This window comes from Colobus angolensis, unplaced genomic scaffold (assembly GCF_000951035.1).
Source record: "Colobus angolensis palliatus isolate OR3802 unplaced genomic scaffold, Cang.pa_1.0 Scaffold8, whole genome shotgun sequence".
Taxonomy (NCBI): domain Eukaryota; kingdom Metazoa; phylum Chordata; class Mammalia; order Primates; family Cercopithecidae; genus Colobus; species Colobus angolensis.
Window position 1 is genome coordinate 24,237 of NW_012121820.1, and position 18,022 is coordinate 42,258.

General features: G+C 38.1%; 1 protein-coding gene across 1 annotated transcript in view; it reads left to right on the forward strand.

The window, feature by feature from the left end:
* Positions 1-2,263: 2,263 nt before the first annotated feature.
* Positions 2,264-18,022, forward strand: part of LOC105502568 — a gene marked incomplete at its 5' end in the record, with an annotated part of 30,660 nt that continues 14,901 nt past the window's right edge. The window contains 1 exon segment of the mRNA XM_011929180.1: positions 2,264-2,497. Within this exon segment, the coding sequence (XP_011784570.1) occupies positions 2,264-2,497 (234 nt within the window).

Below are 18,022 nucleotides of genomic sequence, written 5' to 3' on the forward strand. Positions count from 1 at the left end.
ATATATAATATATATTATGTCTATTATATCTAATGTATCTATTATATCTAACATATAATATCTATTATGTCTAATATATATAATATCTGTCACCTGATCAGATCCAATCTGATCAATGTCTGTCTCCTCCTTCTAATGATAAGCAAACTTTTTCTGTAATGGGCCAGATAATATCTCAGGCTCTGTGTGCCATACATTCTCTGGCAACTACTCAGCTCTGACATTGTAGTGCAAAGCAATCATAGATAATATATAAAATAATGACCATGACTATGTTCCAATAAAATTTCGTTTACAAAAACAAGCAGTGGCAGTATCTGGCTCATGGGTCATGGGTTCACAACCCCTGCTCCAGACTGACTATAACTTCATATAAGCAGGGAGCATGTCCATTTTGTCACACTATATGCTTAGTATCTAGCTCAGGGTAAGTGCTCAAACAAATACTTATTGAAGACACGCATGAATTTGTTATAGCAAATCCCTAGAACACTGCAACAATGACTTTAAAATAATTCCTCTACCTTCCTTCCTGTCCTTCCCCAGTTAACTCTGAATACTCAAATCACGACCATCTGTCTCACCCATTGTTTTGATCAGATTACTTCCCTGCTGAGGAGCTGAAGTTAATTTTCTGTTGCATTGTGCATAAAATTTAATTATTTTAATCGCTTAGGAGAGCATTTGCTGTCATAGAAAAGGGATTGGATCCTGAAGTCAAAGACATGGCTTAGAATCTCAGTTTTACCATTTACAAGTTTTATGACCTTTGGGTTAAACTACACAGGAGATATTTAATTCATGTAATGGAAAATCCAGAGAGTCAGTGAGAATCAGAGCATTTAATCAAGAGCCTAAATGGTTTCATTAAGTCTCTATATCTTTAGGTCTCATTTCTCTGCCTTCTGCAGTGTCAGTTTCATTGCCAGTTGGGTTTATCTTATAAGATCAAATGGCTACATTAGTTTCAGTCTTCACATCTGCATATTACATCAACCTGAGTATTGCAGAAAAACAGGGATGCTTTTTTCTGAGAACCTCCCAAACAGACCTCTCTCTGTGGTTTTTCCTGCTTAAATGGACCATTTCCCTATTCTTGAACCACTCTCTGAGGCCAAGGGGAATGCAATGAGTGGCTTAGATCTGGGTCATCAAAATCAGTCACTAAGTTGAAGGGCATGTCCTGATTGGCATGGATCTTTCAAGGCCCAACCCTGACACTGGTATTCAGTCCTTATAAGTGCATGGCCCTGCAAATAACAATCATTTCAAATTAGTTAACTTCTCCTGTTCACACTACCTGTATGTAAAATAAAAATGATACCAATTCTGAACTTATTATGATAATTAAATGATTAAATGGAGTGATATACATACTATATATGTGTGTGTGTATTGCATTGTGCATAAAATTTAACTATTTTAATCACTTAGGAAAGCACTTGCTGTCATAAAAAGGGATTGCATTCTGAAGTAAGGGACCTGGCTTAAAAATCTCAGTTTTTATCATTATAAAATGTATGACCTTTGTGTTAAAATACACAGGGGATATTTAATTCATGTAATAGAAAGTCCAAAGACACAGTGAGTTTCAGAGCATTTAATCAAGAGCCTCAGTGGTGTCATTAAAGGCTCTATGTCTTTAACTGTCTTTTTCCTGCCTTTTGCATATATAACCCTCTATACAGCAGGGAGAGGGAGAGACAGCAAGAGTAAGCAAGCTTGGAGCATAGTGGATATCGCATAAACTGTGTTATTTCCTCAGCCCTCTTTCTCTCAAGGTGCTTCAAATGACTTCTACCCATTGTGTCCTGTCATTACCTAACAAGCCTGATTTGTTTAACTGGACCCTGATTCACACTCTGGGTATGAAAATCCTAAATTGTAATTAAGTGTGTAGAAACTTTAAAACTAGCAAAAACACCACTCTTCCTTCAAATCCATGACCTTTGTCATTATTTCCAATATTATCCTTATCACCACCACCACTGACATCAGTGGAAATCACCAGTTAAGCAAGTTCTTTGGCTTGACTAAGTCTGACTGCAGCTACCTATTTAATCTGGTGTTTTTGGAGGATTGGGAAGGACTGGGCCAGCTTCTTTGGTAGCCCCTTGCCAGAGAGTGGAAAAGTCCTCAGGAACATAGTGTGCAAGCAGGACAGGGAAGAGCAAAGAGGCAAAATGCTACGTATTTTTAGATTGACTAGTAAAAATCCTGACATTGTAAAATGCTTATAAACACTTGCTTTACCTTCCAATAGATTGTCAAAGTGTTATCTGTGGAAGAAAAATTCTCCTGTGGGCAGATGTACGAGAAGACATATGGTGGCACATTTCAGGCTGCTACCCCAGTACTCACAACCTGCAGCTTCCCAGTGGGCATCGTCCTAGGCATCAACTTACCTCCTAGTAAATCAGCCAAGCTCAGCCCCTCCAAATCTTATTACAAATCCATGGCCTGCTGTGTCCTTTCCTCTGGCTGTAGAGGAGGTCGGGTGAGTGCAGGGAGGGGCTATCAGTGCCAAGAAAAGCAGGCAGTGGTCCCCTTGTTGAAGCTGGGCTAAAGCTCTTTCAGTGCAGGATGAATTTTGCTAAAATTATCCCTGTTGAAATTATATATTCCAGTTTAATGTTTCAAACCCCTGATTGATTGCTCAAGTTTGAGCTGTGATAACAGTGGTTGGTGCTCTTCAAGAGGCTGAAAATGCCAGCTCTTGGGAAAATGACAGTTCTTTGAAAAATAATCAGGTTCACGGCACATCTCTCTTCAATAGAAAGATTATCACTGGGTTCACAAAATTATCTATGATGGCCTTTTTCCCCAGCACTCATGGTCCTTTACTACTAACTAGAGATCCTGTGAAAAGAGAAGAGTCATTTCATTTTAACTTCCTGTTGATGTCCATTATTCTTTCACTACCCCTCTCATCACAAAGGATATTTTGCTAGAAAATAAATTCCTTCTGTATGGTTTGAACATTTCTTTTCTGGAAAGTAGAGGACAGGGTTAGATGACCCCCTGGTGTTCCTTTATATCCTTGGAATTTTGTGAGTCTAGGATTCCTGGTCTGGAATTGTCAGAAATATATTGTATTATGCCGTTTCTTCTACTTATGAAATTAATCAACATTGATGGCAAGAACTACAGAGAAGGAAGATGAGCAATAATGGAGATGACGCTGCTGCTGCTAACATGGGGGTGAAGAATTCTTCCTTGGGGGGCAGGAGGGCAAGTTTAAAGTGTAATAATCTTTTAAATTTAATTTCCAAAGAACCTGCTGACCTTTGCTTCCTCTTACTGAAAGTTAAAAATAACAAATTAAAAATCCACAAGGGTAGAAGTGATGGCATTAAGATAAGAGTGCCAGCTTTGAATATTTGTAAACTATGGCTTAGATCCAGGACCTCCAGGCCTAAGATAAATATAATACGTTTGAAATCAATTAAAGATCCAGTATTTTTTGGCCCCTGAAGAAATGCCATAGAAGTGATTATTTCTTGTAAGTTTCCAAGCTTTTAGTCTTCTATCAACTCCTTAGGATAAAGTGAGCATTCATTCCCTCCAAACGCAAAGGCTACAATCCATGTAACTGAGTTGACGATTACACATGGGGCCATGTAGATGTATTTATAACTGGTATGATATACAGCTCTTTGTTTCAAATATTAAAAACAAGATGATTCTGGCACATCATAAGTAAGTACAAAGATAGGCTTATCTAGCCAAATGATGAAAATAAATTTAATAATAACAGCCCACCAGGAAAAAACAACTGCTCATCTGAATCTAAAGGAAACTTTTCCTGCCATCTGCTGCTGTTAGCATTTTATATTGCCATATTTGCCTGCTCTCTTCCAGAGCCTAGCACTGCTAAGCTCCTCATATTGAGTAAGCAACTAGGCAGGAGAACAGAGCAGTTAGAGGGATGGGCATGAATACAAAAGGCACTTCGCTATCTCCAGACTCAGAGTGCCATTTTTACCAACAGAGTAGACATCAGCAGGGCAGGTATCAAAGCAGGACTTCTCCAGGAAAGCTTTCATCATGGGACTGAAAGACAAAAAAAAAAAACTATGGAAGTGAAGACTTGGGTGAGCTCAGAGATCACAGGGACCATCAGATAGAGTCACTTGGCTACACCAGTCTCCTACTGCCCTCCCCACAAGTACCATGCAACATGAAACTAGTTGGGTCTAAGGCTGTGACAGAGAGGGTCTGCCGAGAGGAAGAACACATGCGTGTCAGCAAATGCACTGAGCCATTTATAAACATTCCAAAGCCTGGGACAGTGTAGAAGCACATTAGAGGAGAAACAGGATCTTCATAAATAAAGAATCAGGCATGGTTGGGGGTGGGGTGTTATTTGATGTTTCCCTATAAAGAGAAGAGCTTAGAAAACAAGGTAATTAAATGATTATGGGCCCAGGTGGCTCTTATCCCACAAGCATAGGGGGCAGGGAAAGTGTAATTAAGGAAGCTATGAGTAGAGGGCAGCATGCAAGTTCTATCCATCATTCCCCAGGGAGCCTGTTTGCTTGGACTGTGCTCCCTGCTAAGAAGGAAGGAAAATCCTACCGTGGATTAGGCTCAGTGCCCAAAGGGGCTGCGGTGTGGCCACGTTTCTCAGAGGGAGAATAACCAAGCTGTGAAAAGGGCTCAGACCTTCCCCAAGAAAGATGGTTTGGACCCCTGTGAAGACTTTCCATGAACACCCCATGCAAAATAGAACTCCTGATAGGAATCTTGGCAGAAAACTTTCAACCAGAGAAGGCCTGATTAACTGCCATCTTTGGACACCTAGTAGGGCCCACACAGGCCCCATAGCAGGGTTTCTCCAAGACCTGTGCTTAGCAGGAGCCTAAGTCAGCTGGAAGAACAGTTGAAGATAGGCTGGATGAGCCATGTCTGCATGTTCTGCGCCTGTCCATGACATACAGCTGTGTCTGGCAAAGAAGAACCCCATGTTGACAATAAAAACTGATGAGATTGTTGGGAGATATTGGTCCATGAAGGGATAGGCTAGTAGTTGGCACAGCTCCATCCAGATGGTTATTACAGAAAGATAGACCCTGATGGCTGCGGTGGAAATTGGCCTGGAGCATGGAGATATGGTTCTTAAGGTTTTCATTTTGGTTTGTTTTGGTTTGTTTTTTGCTGAGAGGGAAAGTGGGAAAGAGGGTTCAGGTATATACATAAAATGAAAGCTATAGGTCAGCTTCTCCCCTGAAGAAATGCATAGGCATGTGATTTGGCTTTAAATCTGGGGAGCTCACAGAAGCCTGAAGTCTGTGTGTGTGCCCAAGGTTAAGAACCCCTGCTCAGAGATGTTTTCTGATAGAACAGATGAAGATATATGTATATATATACATACCATGTTCTCACTTATAAGTGGGAACTAAATATTGGGTACTCATAGACATAAATATGGCAACAATAGACACCAGGCACTACTGGGAGAGAGAGAGAAGGGCAAGAATTAAAAAAATATCTGTTGGATGCTATGCTCACTACCTGGTGACAGGATCAATTGTATCCCAAACCTTAGCATCATGCAAGACACCTATGGAACAAACCTGCACATGTATCCACCAAATCTGAAATAAAAGTTGAAATTCAAAAAAGGAAAAGAAGATCTTAAGAATCCAACCAGGCTAGGTGGGGTGGCTCACACTTGTAATCCCAGCATTTTGGGAGGCCAAGGCAGGCAGATCACTAGATCAAGAGATCAAGACCATCCTGGCCAATATCCTGTCTCTACTAAAAATACAAAAATTAGTTGGACATGGTGGCATCCAGTTGTAGCCCCAGCTACTCGGGAGGCTGAAGCAGGAGAATCACTTGAACACAGGAAGCAGAGGTTGCAGTGAGCCAAGATCATGCCACTGCACTCCAGCCTGGTGACAGAGCGAGACTCTGACAAAAAAAAAAAAAAAAGAAAAGAAAAAAAGAATCCAATCAAATTTCAAGGCCAGTTCAAAAAGGTATCAGAAACAAACTGATCACTGGGTCATTCTGTCAATTGATGAAGGACCCAAAGGGGTTGATGGAGCTTAGAGTGTCTGACTGACAGAAAGAAGGGATAGTACCTCCTTTGGCTCAGGCAATTCTGCATGTACTTTATACCACTTAATGCCTCTCAATGATTCTCATATTATTGATGAAGAAATCAAGGTTCAGAGAGTTTAGAAAACCTGTACAGGATTGTAGAGCAAATAAGGAAAGGACCCAAGCACAAAATGCAGGCAAGTTGACTCAACACTTAGACATTTTTTAAACTCACACCACACAGTCTTCCCTTTATATGCCAACCTTGGATTACACAGAGAAATAAATTCATTCATTGTTTTTTAAAAAGCCAATCTGAGTATATATTGCCTTCAATAATCTAGAATAAAAGATTTATTCAGAAGCAACGAAGAGAAAGAAATACAAAATATCATGTAAATGAACTGGCAACTTGTAAAGCTTAGGCCAATGGGCAGTCGGCAACCAGAACAGGACCTCGCCACACAATGTGGAATAGCCAGAGAGGCTTCCAAGGGGAAATGGTGTTTTGAGTCAGCTCTAAAACCCAGCAGAATCCTGAATTGACTCAACCTTACATAGAACCTGGGTTTAGATAGACTAAAATATTCTAAAAGTTAACCTCAAATATTACTTTTGATATGCTAGAATATTTATGGAAGGCAGAAAATGGAATTCTTGAACACAGAAAAGTTTCTCAGTTCTTAAACCTCAATTCCTTGACAGTCTTTGATAATAGCTAATTTCATTGAGCACTTATTATCTGCCAGGTACTGTATTAATTCACTTAATCCTCAAAAAAATTAATGGATTGCGATTATTACCATCCACGTTTTAAAATGACATCAACTTGGCCAAGATAGAACTGGTAGGAAATGGAAGAGGCAGGATTTAGACCCTGATAGTCCAGCACTGATGGGCTTCTTCTAACTATAGTCCATGTTGACAAATTGGCGTGGTTGGGAGTTTGGAGAACCTGGGTTAGTATACCACATTGACAGGGCCAAGGGAAATCTAGAAAGATTATATGTGACAAAGGACTTGGTATGCACTGGGGTGCACAAATTATTATGTTGTGAAAGTAAAGGTCATCAGATTATCAGTTTTTGAGTAAACTACCTGAAACCGAAGGAGGAGGAATATCTATTTATCAGATCTTTCCCTCTGGCAAACAACTATGTTCCTTGGAGAGGTGTTCTCCCATTTGAAATCATGTTTATTCCAACCCTGAGCAGTGTGTTGTTCTTAGAGTCCAGCAAATAGTCCTGAAGGGAGCTGACCTTGTTTTAAGGGCCTCTCTTAAATCAAGGATCTCTTGTTTGTTACGTTCCCTAACTTTAATCACACTTTAACCTTTGAGGTCCTACACTTTCAAAGCTGGACTGACTTACAAAAAAAACAAAAAAGAAGAGAAAGATTTATAAATATGTATAAATGCCTACCCCATGAGCCCCAAATATGAGACAGGTCTCAGTTAATTTAGAAAGTTTGTTTTGCCAAAGTTGATGCACATCCTCAACCTTGTGACACAGCCTCAGGAGGTCCTGATGACATGTGCCCAACGTGGTCAGGGCATAGCTTGGTTTTATACATTTTAGGGAGACATGAGACATCAGCCAATACATGTAAGATATATGTTGGTTCTGTCCAGAAGGTGGGATAACTCAAAGCAAGGAGGGGGCTTCCAGGTCACAGGTAGGTGAGAGACAAATGGTTGCATTCTTTTGAGTTTCTGGTTAACCTTTCTGAAAGAGACAATCAGATATGCATCTATCTCAGAGAGCAGAGGGGGGTGACTTTGAGTAGAATGGGAGGAAGGTTTGCCCTAAGCAGTTCCCAGCTTGACTTTTCCCTCTAGCTTAGTGAGTTGGAGGCCCCAAGATTTATTTTCCTTGTTCACGTTTTCCCCCTTTTCTTTTTACAATCTTTTGGAGAAAGCATTTAAGAAGAAAAGGAGTCTCTGGTCTCAGGTTTCATCTGATCTCTCATGGTTAGGACAGTTTTTTCCTGGACAGGTGGGTCCCAAGTTATTAGGAAAACTCATTTTTAGCAGGTTGTGAGGCCTTATATCCTATGAAGAGAAAATAAGCGGGGGAAGGTAGATAAACAACAACAAACAAAAGAATAATCCTGGAAAATCGATATAGGCCACATTACTCTGAAGTCCGTACATTAGTAGGCAAGAATGAGAGTTGGCTTATGTATGTAAATAGGTTGCTATTATTTTCTTCTGAAGCTTAAGTTGTCTAGTGTCAGTTCACAGGGCTTTAAGAAAACATAACTTAGTTTTCAGTGATTTCAAATTAGGAAAAATTGGGGGGAAAAGGAAAATATTGGGAGAACCCACTCCCGATGTTTACTGTGGGTTCTTTTCTATTTCCTAAGTGTCTTGGCTGGGTTGAGAAATAAAGGGAAGGAGCACAAGAGAGAGAAATTTAAGGATGGGTGTCCGGGGGAGACATCACATGTTGGCAGGATCCATGATGTTCCCTGAGCCGTAAAACCAGCAAGTTTTTTATCAGCAATTTTCAAAAGGGGAGGGAGTGCACGAATAGGGTGTGGGTCACAGAGATCACATACTTTACAAGGTAACAAAATATTTCAAAGCAAATGGAGGCAGGGCGAGATCACAGGACCACTGTATGACGTGAAATTAAAATTGTAATGAAGTTTCAGGCACGCATTGTCATTGATAACATCTTTTTTTTTTTTTTTTTTGAGACAGAGTCTCGCTCTGTCACCCAGGCTGGAGTGCAGTGGCACGATCTCAGCTCACTGCAAGCTCCGCCTCCCGGGTTCACGCCATTCTCCTACCTCAGCCTCCCCAGTAGCTGGGACTACAGGCGTCCGCCACCTCGCTCGGCTAGTTTTTTGTATTTTTTAGTAGAGACGGGGTTTCACCGTGTTAGCCAGGACAGTCTCGATCTCCTGACCTCGTGATCCGCCCGTCTCGGCCTCCCAAAGTGCTGGGATTACAGGCTTGAGCCACCGCGCCCGGCCGATAACATCTTATCAGGAAACAGGGTTTGGGAACAGACAACCTGTCTGACCAAAATTTATTAGGCGGTAATTTCCTCCACCTAATAAGCCTGGGAGCGCTACAGGAGACCGGGGCTTATTTCATTCCTTCAGCTTCAACCATTAAAGGCAGCACACCTTAAAGGGGCCTTATAGACATAAGCCTACCATCAGGGCACATTCTGTTTCTCAAGGATGTTCCTTGCAAGAAAAAGAATTCAGCAATATTTCTCCTATTTGCTTTTGAAAGAGGAGAAATATAGCTCTGTTCTGTCTGGCTCACTGGCGGCCAGTTCAAAGTTACCTCTCTTGTTTCCTGAACATTGCTGTTATCCTGTTCTTTTTGTGCAGTTGACACAATTTGTGCAGTTGACACAATCACAGGGTCCTGAAGCGACATTCATCTTCCTCAGCTTAAGAAGAAGATGATGGGATTAAGAGATTAAAGTAAAGACAGGCATACGAAATCACAAGGATATTCACTGGGGAAGTGATAAGTGTCCATTAAATCTTCACAATTTATGCTCAGAGATTACAGTAGATAGGCATAAGAAATTATAAAAGTATTAATTTTGGGAACTAATAAATGTCCATGAAATCTTCACAATTTATGTTCTTCTGCTGCGGCTTCAGCTGGTCCCTCCATTTGGGGGTCCCTGACTTCCCACAACAGGAAAAGAAGGAAAAAGCAGAAAAAAATTGAAAACATTATTTTGGAGACTTGCATCCAGGTAAAATTGGAGTTCAATCCAAACTGTAGAAAAGTAATAAAAATTGAAAAACATTAGGCTAGACTAGAATCAACAAAAAGTATACTGTAGTTTTGAAACATAATTTTTTCTCTCTGATTTCCCATTTTAAAGTAAAATTATGGTAGTACCAATTTGCTTTATTATACTTGGCCAGATTACTTCTATAAAGTGCAGCAAGAATAATTACTTTTCACATGGGCTTTTTAAATTGGTTTTGATGGAACTTTGTTCCATGGAAGGAGTCTTTTTTAAAGCTGAGCCCAGCCGTGGATTTGTACCATCAAATACCTATGAGTTGGGTGAATTCCTCTCTTCTTGAGGTCTCAAGATAACTTGGGGCTCCTTGGCCTGTCAGAAAGTGACATTCTTTACTTATCCTGTGTCAGGAACCCTGTACTAGGACAGTGAAAAAAAGCTATGAGGCAAGTTTTCCCAAGGGGCTTTTATTGACTCTTTAAGTAAAGTTTGATTCCTTAAAGGAAAGCACACTATTCCAGTGAAAGCCTTGGAAAAATAATTAGTTTCTCTAATTGTGTCTGTTACAAATGAAAACAGATTCTTATTGCACTTATGTAAATAACTATATTTCCATAAGTTAAGAACACTCACACAGTTTCCAAATTCTGGTAGAGGAAACAAATATGCTCCAAATTTTGTTCATAGAAGTACAGTGTACTTAATTGTTAAAACCTGTCAATACCTCAAAAGAAAAGTTTCCTTGACTCTGAAAAATGAAAAAAAAGGATCAGCCACATTTTAAGCAAAAAGTTAAAAGGATTACGTCAGTCTTCTATTAGTTCAGTCTATGCAGTTTACTCCTGTTCTGCTTGATATTCATGAATATTCTGGCTCTCCATGATGACAGAAAGTTTTCCCTCTATTCTGCTGTCAGAATCTCCAAAGTTATCAGAGATTTGCATTCAAGAACACCTATTAGAATTTTATAGCTGATTATAAAACCACTGTCTAAAGAGGACCAAAACAAGACAACAATTGTCCATGGATGACAAAAAGTTTTAGGGCAGCTATAGCCAAAGACACATTTGACAAGGTAATTTCTTACCTCTGTGGTACACAATAATTTAACATGTGTTATGTTATACAACAATTATAATTGTTGCTGATAATATATACTAAGTCATATCAGGATTATAGGAGTTTCCCATAATTTTGGAACACATACCAATAACATATTTATACAAATACAGCCCAAAGAAAGCCAAACACCATTTCCTATTTGACAATACTTCCTGTATAATTTTTATACCAAATAAGCCAAATATGTCATGTTTGGATTTTAAAGAACCTGATATTTTAAAGAATTAACTAAGTCTGAAAGAGACATAATTTATAATTTGATTTTGGAAAGTTTGTCAAATATCAAAGGTATAAAACACTTGATACCACAAAATAGGATCAAAGGTCATTGTCAAATAAGTCATTCATTTAACCAAAGTGATAACTCAAGGATTTCCAAAAAATGGTGAAAACTTTCATCCTTTCAGAGAAGAAACAAATTTCCAAACAATAAGCCCTGATAAAATAGCATTAAGCCAATTAAATTTGTTTTTCAGAACGTTATAAATAATTATAAAATTTTAGGGTTAACCATAAGATATAACTTCTCTAGGCCTTTTATAACCTTTATAATCTTTGTTATGGGGTCAGTTAGTGCTTTAAGAAAACCTTGTTAATCTGCTACTGGGGCCCATATGCTGGTCTTACGTCAGTGTGCCTTTGACATTAATGATTAATTTATAGAGAATCAGAACTTATTTTATCTCTCAAAATCGACCCTTGCAATCTCATATGCCCACCTCTTCCACAGTACTCCCTGGGCCTCAAGGAGTTAAAAGAGCTTTAATATCTGACCCCATGTCTCAGGAACACATTTTATTTTGATTGGCATTTTCTATCAGGCCTAAAGATGAGGCATTAGTTGCTGTCAGTTTTTAAGATTTAGCAGGACTTGGTGTCATTTTTAGACCCAGGAGTCAAAGCCTTGTAACTCAATGTCACAAAAACTTTAAAAGCACATACAGAAAGATATACAATGTAATAACCTTAATTTAAAAGAAAAAACTGTTTTGGCTGGGTGTGGTGGCCCACACTTGTAATCTTAGCATTTTGGGAGGCCAAGCAAGCGGATCACATGAGGTCAAGAGTTTGAGACCCAAGTGGCCAACATGGTGAAATCCTGTCTCTACTAAAAATACAAAAACTAGCCAGTGTGGTGGAGTGTACCTGTAATCCCAGTTACTGTAGAGGTTAAGGCAGGAGAATCACTTGAACCCAGGAGGCAGAGGTTGCAGTGAGCCAAGATCTTGCCATTGCACTCCAGCCTGGGCAACAGAATGAGATTCTGTCTCAAAAAATAAATAAAAATAAAATTTTTAATCTCAGTTGACTTCTAAGTAAACTAAAATTTAATAATAATGGAATATTAAAATAAATAATAATATTAATAAAATTTAATAATAATCATAGGAATGATTTCAATAAAATGCAAATGGCCAGTTAACAAAAGGCAAAAGAAAGTGTTTTCTGCAGTGCACAGAATATTATGTTGGAAGAAAACATTTCCTTTAGAGCTTTAAGAAAACTTTGTTAGCATCAGGCCACAACAAACAGAACCTGAGGAAAAAAACTTACATGAGCTGGAAATGAGTTGAAGGAGAGTATTACTATTTTGCACCTTTTAAAAGGGGAGAAAAAACTGAAAACAGTGAGATGCAATAAAAGTTAAACTTTGGGTTAAAAAAATTAAAATCTCACAGTTTATTAAATCAACACCTTAAGAAAATGTCATTGTTTTAATCAATTCTTTAGTGTATAAGTGGTTTTTTTTTTAACATCAAGCCCAATCTCTAGAAAGACCATTATAATTTCCCTTTGATTATAGACAACTTGATCATATGAAAGTGTTTGTTTTTTTAAAAAAATAGATCCTCCTATTGTGACTTACACAGACCGTTCATGACATGCTTTGACTTTCTGGTTTGTCCTGAACATCTCTCTTTCTTAAATAATCAGTTATTTTATACTAGGGCTAAATTTACCCTACAAGATTCTTTCTTGTATAAAATTATTTCTCTTCAGGCTTTCTTGACAAAATCTACCTCTTTACTTCTATAACTTTCTTTACATCTTTCTTATTTTCTGGTTCCTTTTACCTTGTTTTATATATAACCTTTAAATAAGCTTTGAATTAGGCAAAAATCATGCACCTTTTTCAAAAGGATGCTTTTTTTAAAAAGAATGCTTTGCTACAATATATTTTATTGGAAAATAACCAAATAATGAACTAACTTTAGGAAAAACTTAATTTATAGGTAAGCTGATAACAAAGATGGTAACAGTCCTTTCCCAAAACAAACCCCCTTCCTGCCTGAGGACTAGACTGTCTAAAGCCACAAGATTAGAAGTTATGGTTATTTTACTAAACAATTCAAGATTTAGCTGTTTTCATTAGGCCAATATCATTGTCTTATTTATTAAAAATTATACAAGCAAAGATCCTTCTGTTTTGAGCTGGGTTTACAGTTTCGTAATCGCTATGCCAAATTTTGACACCTTGCAGTATTTGGCAGGGATAAGTGTGAAATTGCTTGATCAATAAATAAATACAAAAATGTATGCTGGCAATTAAGACATTTCTAATATCACTTGGCTGATAATTTTAAAGCTATCTTATTTATTAAAGTGTTTACTTAGTCACATAAACTTGAAAAAGTATTTGACTAGTCTTTCCTTTTTTCTGATAAAGTATTTGATTTAAATGCTTTTATTTTTCTTTAAGCTAATTAATTAGAGATTTTTATATATATTTTAGTGGTGAAACACTGTGTACACAACACATAAATATATAGTTGTGTTAGGCATACTGATAGAAGTGCATCTTATAGATTCATAAGACTTCCTTTTTTATCCTATCTTATACTTGCAAACTCTTAATAACCTGTTCCATTACCCTGGCAGTTGTCAGCTATATAGCCCTAAATCTGCATACTGAAGCAAACAACTCTTAGGTGAAAAATCAGATTGCAAAATTTACATCTCAAGGTACAAAGAGAAAAAGTCTCGTGGTGCTAGAAGGAGATTAAAGATGGATGTCAGTTAAACATAAAATTATAGAAATCTATCATGGCATTTTATAAGGAGACCAATTTTATTTAGATAGGGACTACCTACATTTTAACCAGATCTCTGGGCTCTGGGTAGAGCCCACATTGAATCCTGGGTCTCCAAAGAGGGAGAATTAGTATGAGAGTAGACTATGTGATGCTCTCACAGTGTACTTAAAAATTTTTTTTAAACAAAGACATTTCTAAGTGTCAAAACTACACTTTTCCTTAAAAACCCAAGAATAGTCTTTGTTGGAATAACATTTTAGTCAAAAAAACGGTCATGTAACACAATACAAAAGCAAACAATTTAAGAGTTGAGACAAGCTTGCCTATTTATGCTCTTGGGGTTCCATAAGGAAAAACAGAGTTTTCTCCCCAAAAGGGAGCCTGGTGCCTTCTCTGTTTTCTTTAAGGAATTCCAGGCTATTATAAACTACTTTAGGTCCCTCATGCAGCAGAGGAAGCAAGAGAAAGGAGAGACAGGATAAGTAAATGAAAAAAAACAGAATTCTGTCAACTAAAAAGAAAAAATTTTTGCTCAAAACAGGACAAGGTCCTAGGCGAGAAAAAAAATACACATGAAGGCCTTTTAAATACAAGCACACACACATACACATGCACATCTTGGATGTTAGCTTTAAATTAAGCTGACTTTTAACCATTGAGCTTCTTTAAACAAATCTTTTTAAATCTTGTTACTATATTTCAGCTAGGACAAACTGCTGCTATTTCAGAAGTATCAAGTATCAAACCAGAAAGGCTTGATTTAGAAACAAAAATCAGGTTGTTGTGGTGAAAAAAAAGAAGGCAGAACCTTAGCCATGAAACCACAGCATTGCTTTTTCAGTTAGGCCAAGCTAGCAAACAGGTGACTTTGTTATATAAATAAAGCCCCCTTAAGTAGTCACAATAAAAAATATTTCCTCTTTTTTTTTTTCCTTTTGCTGGCCATTTTCTCCCCCCACCACACCACCTTTGTTGTGGATGTGGGAATTTAGCCAGTTCAGAGGCCTTGCTCCCCATAATTTGGAACTTCCCTTCAATTTGATCAAGTTGGATAGAGTTGATGAAACCCTATGGGAAAAAGACTGAAACAACAAAAACAGACACAAACAAACAACAAAAAGAACCAGTTAAGCAAAACAAACAAATGATCACACAACCTATATGATTACCGAGCATTCTAATAGTAAGGAGAAAGTAAGATCAGCTGGTTTTTAATCTTAAAGTTAGCCAAGACAAACCCCAGTTCAGTTACTTTAACCAAGACAAACCCCAATTCAGCTAGGGGTTGGTCTCAAGCTGAAGACTACTTTCTATCATCCTAGAAGCAGGGAAAAGAACAATAACTCATCTTCTCTGTTAGAAGTTAGCTCAAACTTCATAAAGGAAAAGGAGTTACCTGCCTTCTATCATCATGGAAGCAGGAAAAACTTTCCTTTCTTGTGTTGGAAGCAAGTAAAACTCCAATAGAAAGAGGAATTGTACAGCAAAATAAATTTTAGATCTCAACCAAATTTGGGGAGCTTATGGATTCTCTGGAGGGACGTACTTTCAGCCCTCAGTAAATTATCCTATTGGTTTGAGCCATAAAGTTAACTCATGTTGGTACCAGTAGAAGATTCGTCAAAGGTCAGAGGTATCTCCTCTCAGAATCCCTGTTGTTACCAAATATGAACCCCAAATATCTGAGACAATCTCAGTTAATTTAAAAATTTTATTTTGCCAAGGTTAAGAGTGCATGCCCATGACACAACCTCGGGAAATCCTGACAACATGTGCCCAAAGTGGTCAGGGCACAGCTTGGTTTTATACATTTTGGGGAGACATAAGACATCAATCTATATATGTAAGATGTACATTGGTTCCATCCAGAAAGGTGAGACAATTCAAAGCAGGGAGGAAGTTTCCAGGTCACAGGTAGGTGAGAGATAAATGATTGCATTCTTTTGAGTTTCTGATTGGCCTTTCCAAAAGAGGCAATCAGATATGCATCTAGCTCACTGAGTGGAGGGATGACTTTGAATAGAATGTTTTCTATTCAAAGAAAGCAGGTTTGCCCTAAGCAGTTCCCAGCTTGACTTTCCCTTTAGCTTGGTGATTTGGGTGCCCCAAGATTTATTTTCCTTTCACAATCCATATATATATGAAAATCCATCTTGGAGAATGGTGCACACCTCTGGTTCCACAAAAGGACAGGGGCATGTGTATAGGCAGCTCAGACAATGGCTCCAATGATTCAGCAAGATTCACCCCAAAATTGATGGTTGATGCTCAGCTGCCTTTGTGGTCCAATCTTCTACAGTATAATGACTCTAAATCCATCACCTCCAAAAATGTCCATGTTTCTCAATGGTATGATATCAATTTACACTTTTTGGTCAACACTTTTCAGTGATTTTCTTTCACTCATTTTCCATATGCTTATTTATCTCTAAGGTCTTCTCAACGTTCTTTTATATATCCTGACTTACATACATAAAAATGCTAGTGCTGCTGGCATTCTCAACTCCATGTTCATACATCCCAGTCCTTGGCATGTTAATAATAAGAGCAAATGAAGTGCTGGATATGTGCCAAGTGACAGTCTAAGCAACTACATATATTTACTCGTTTAAATTTTTGTGACAACCTCATGAATTCAGATTGGTTTATAAAGAAATGGGAACACAGAATGTTCCAGCCATTGGCCCAGTATGTATTGGCCAACAATATATTTATACTTAAACCCTAATGTCTGTCTTGTAGCTTTAACTTACTCACACTATATTACCAACTTCTACACATATACTAGTACAAATGTTAGGGCAAGAAAGTTTCCCAAAATATCAAAAACATAAGGCAGTAATAATAATGGCTACCATTTATGGAGCTATTGGCATTTCAGTTTCAATGGCAACCCTGCAAAGCTGTACAGTTGGCTGTGTTTTTTTAAAACCCTGTTAGACAAGTCAGATAAATCAAGTAGATTTTGTAAAATCATCAGCAGGTCTGTAGAGATTTGAACACAGATCTGATCTCTTTCACTATAATTCATCACCTTAATATTAACACAGTGGGCACAACCAGCCTAGTATAGTCAAAAATCCACTTGGATAAAGTATAATTATTTTAGAACTTCTTTTTTTAAAAAAATTTTGTTTTAGATGGAGTCTTGCTCTGTCACCCAGGCTGGGGTGCAGTGGCATGATCTTGGCTCACTTCAACCTCCACCTCCTGGGTTTAAGTGATTCTCCTGCCTCACCCTCCTGAGTAGCTGGGATTACAGGCACATACCACCATGCCTGGCTAATTATTTGTGCTTTTAATACACATGGGGTTTCCCTATGTTGGTCAAGCTGGTCTCGAACTCCTGACCTCATGATCCGCCTGCCTTGGCCTCCCAAAGTGCTGGGATTACAGGTGTGAGCCACTGAACCCAGCTTTTTATTTTAGAACTTCTAACATCTGAAGAAAGAAGTGTTGCTCACAATTAGATATGAACTCTAGGCCTTAGGAAAAATGGTTTCTAAAAGTTCAGAGAAAAGGTGGGTATGACTCCTGAAACTATAAAAGTTAAAATGTCTGAAAGAGGAAGGAAGGTTCCCAGAAAAGAATTCAATCAGAATAATAACAAATGACATTGATCATGAAGGAAAAAACAAAGCTTTTTTTTCTAAAAAAAAAAAAAAAAGAAGAAGAAGAAGAAGAAGAAGAAGAAGCTCTACAAAGAGATCTCTAATGATCTCTTTTTTTTTTTTAAGAAATGGCCGAAATAATGAAAGGAGGCACATATAACAAAGCAATACAAACCAGCCATAATGACTACGAAAAAATGGAGCCCAAACTGCACTGAGACTTAACAGGATAGTGTAAGAGCACTAAAAGAGGGCATTGCACTGGTTTCAGAGCAGAAAGAAGAATGAGGAATGGAATAACCCAGTGCTTAGGGGCAAATGGTGTCATATTGAAAGCAAACAGAGAGAAACAGGACAATTCAACTTCTATATTGCTTTCTCTATCAAGGAAAACAATCTCCAAACCAGGATGGCTAGAACAAATACAGTTAGTAGGAAATTGAAACCTGAGATAGGCAAGAAGACAATAAGAAAACACCTA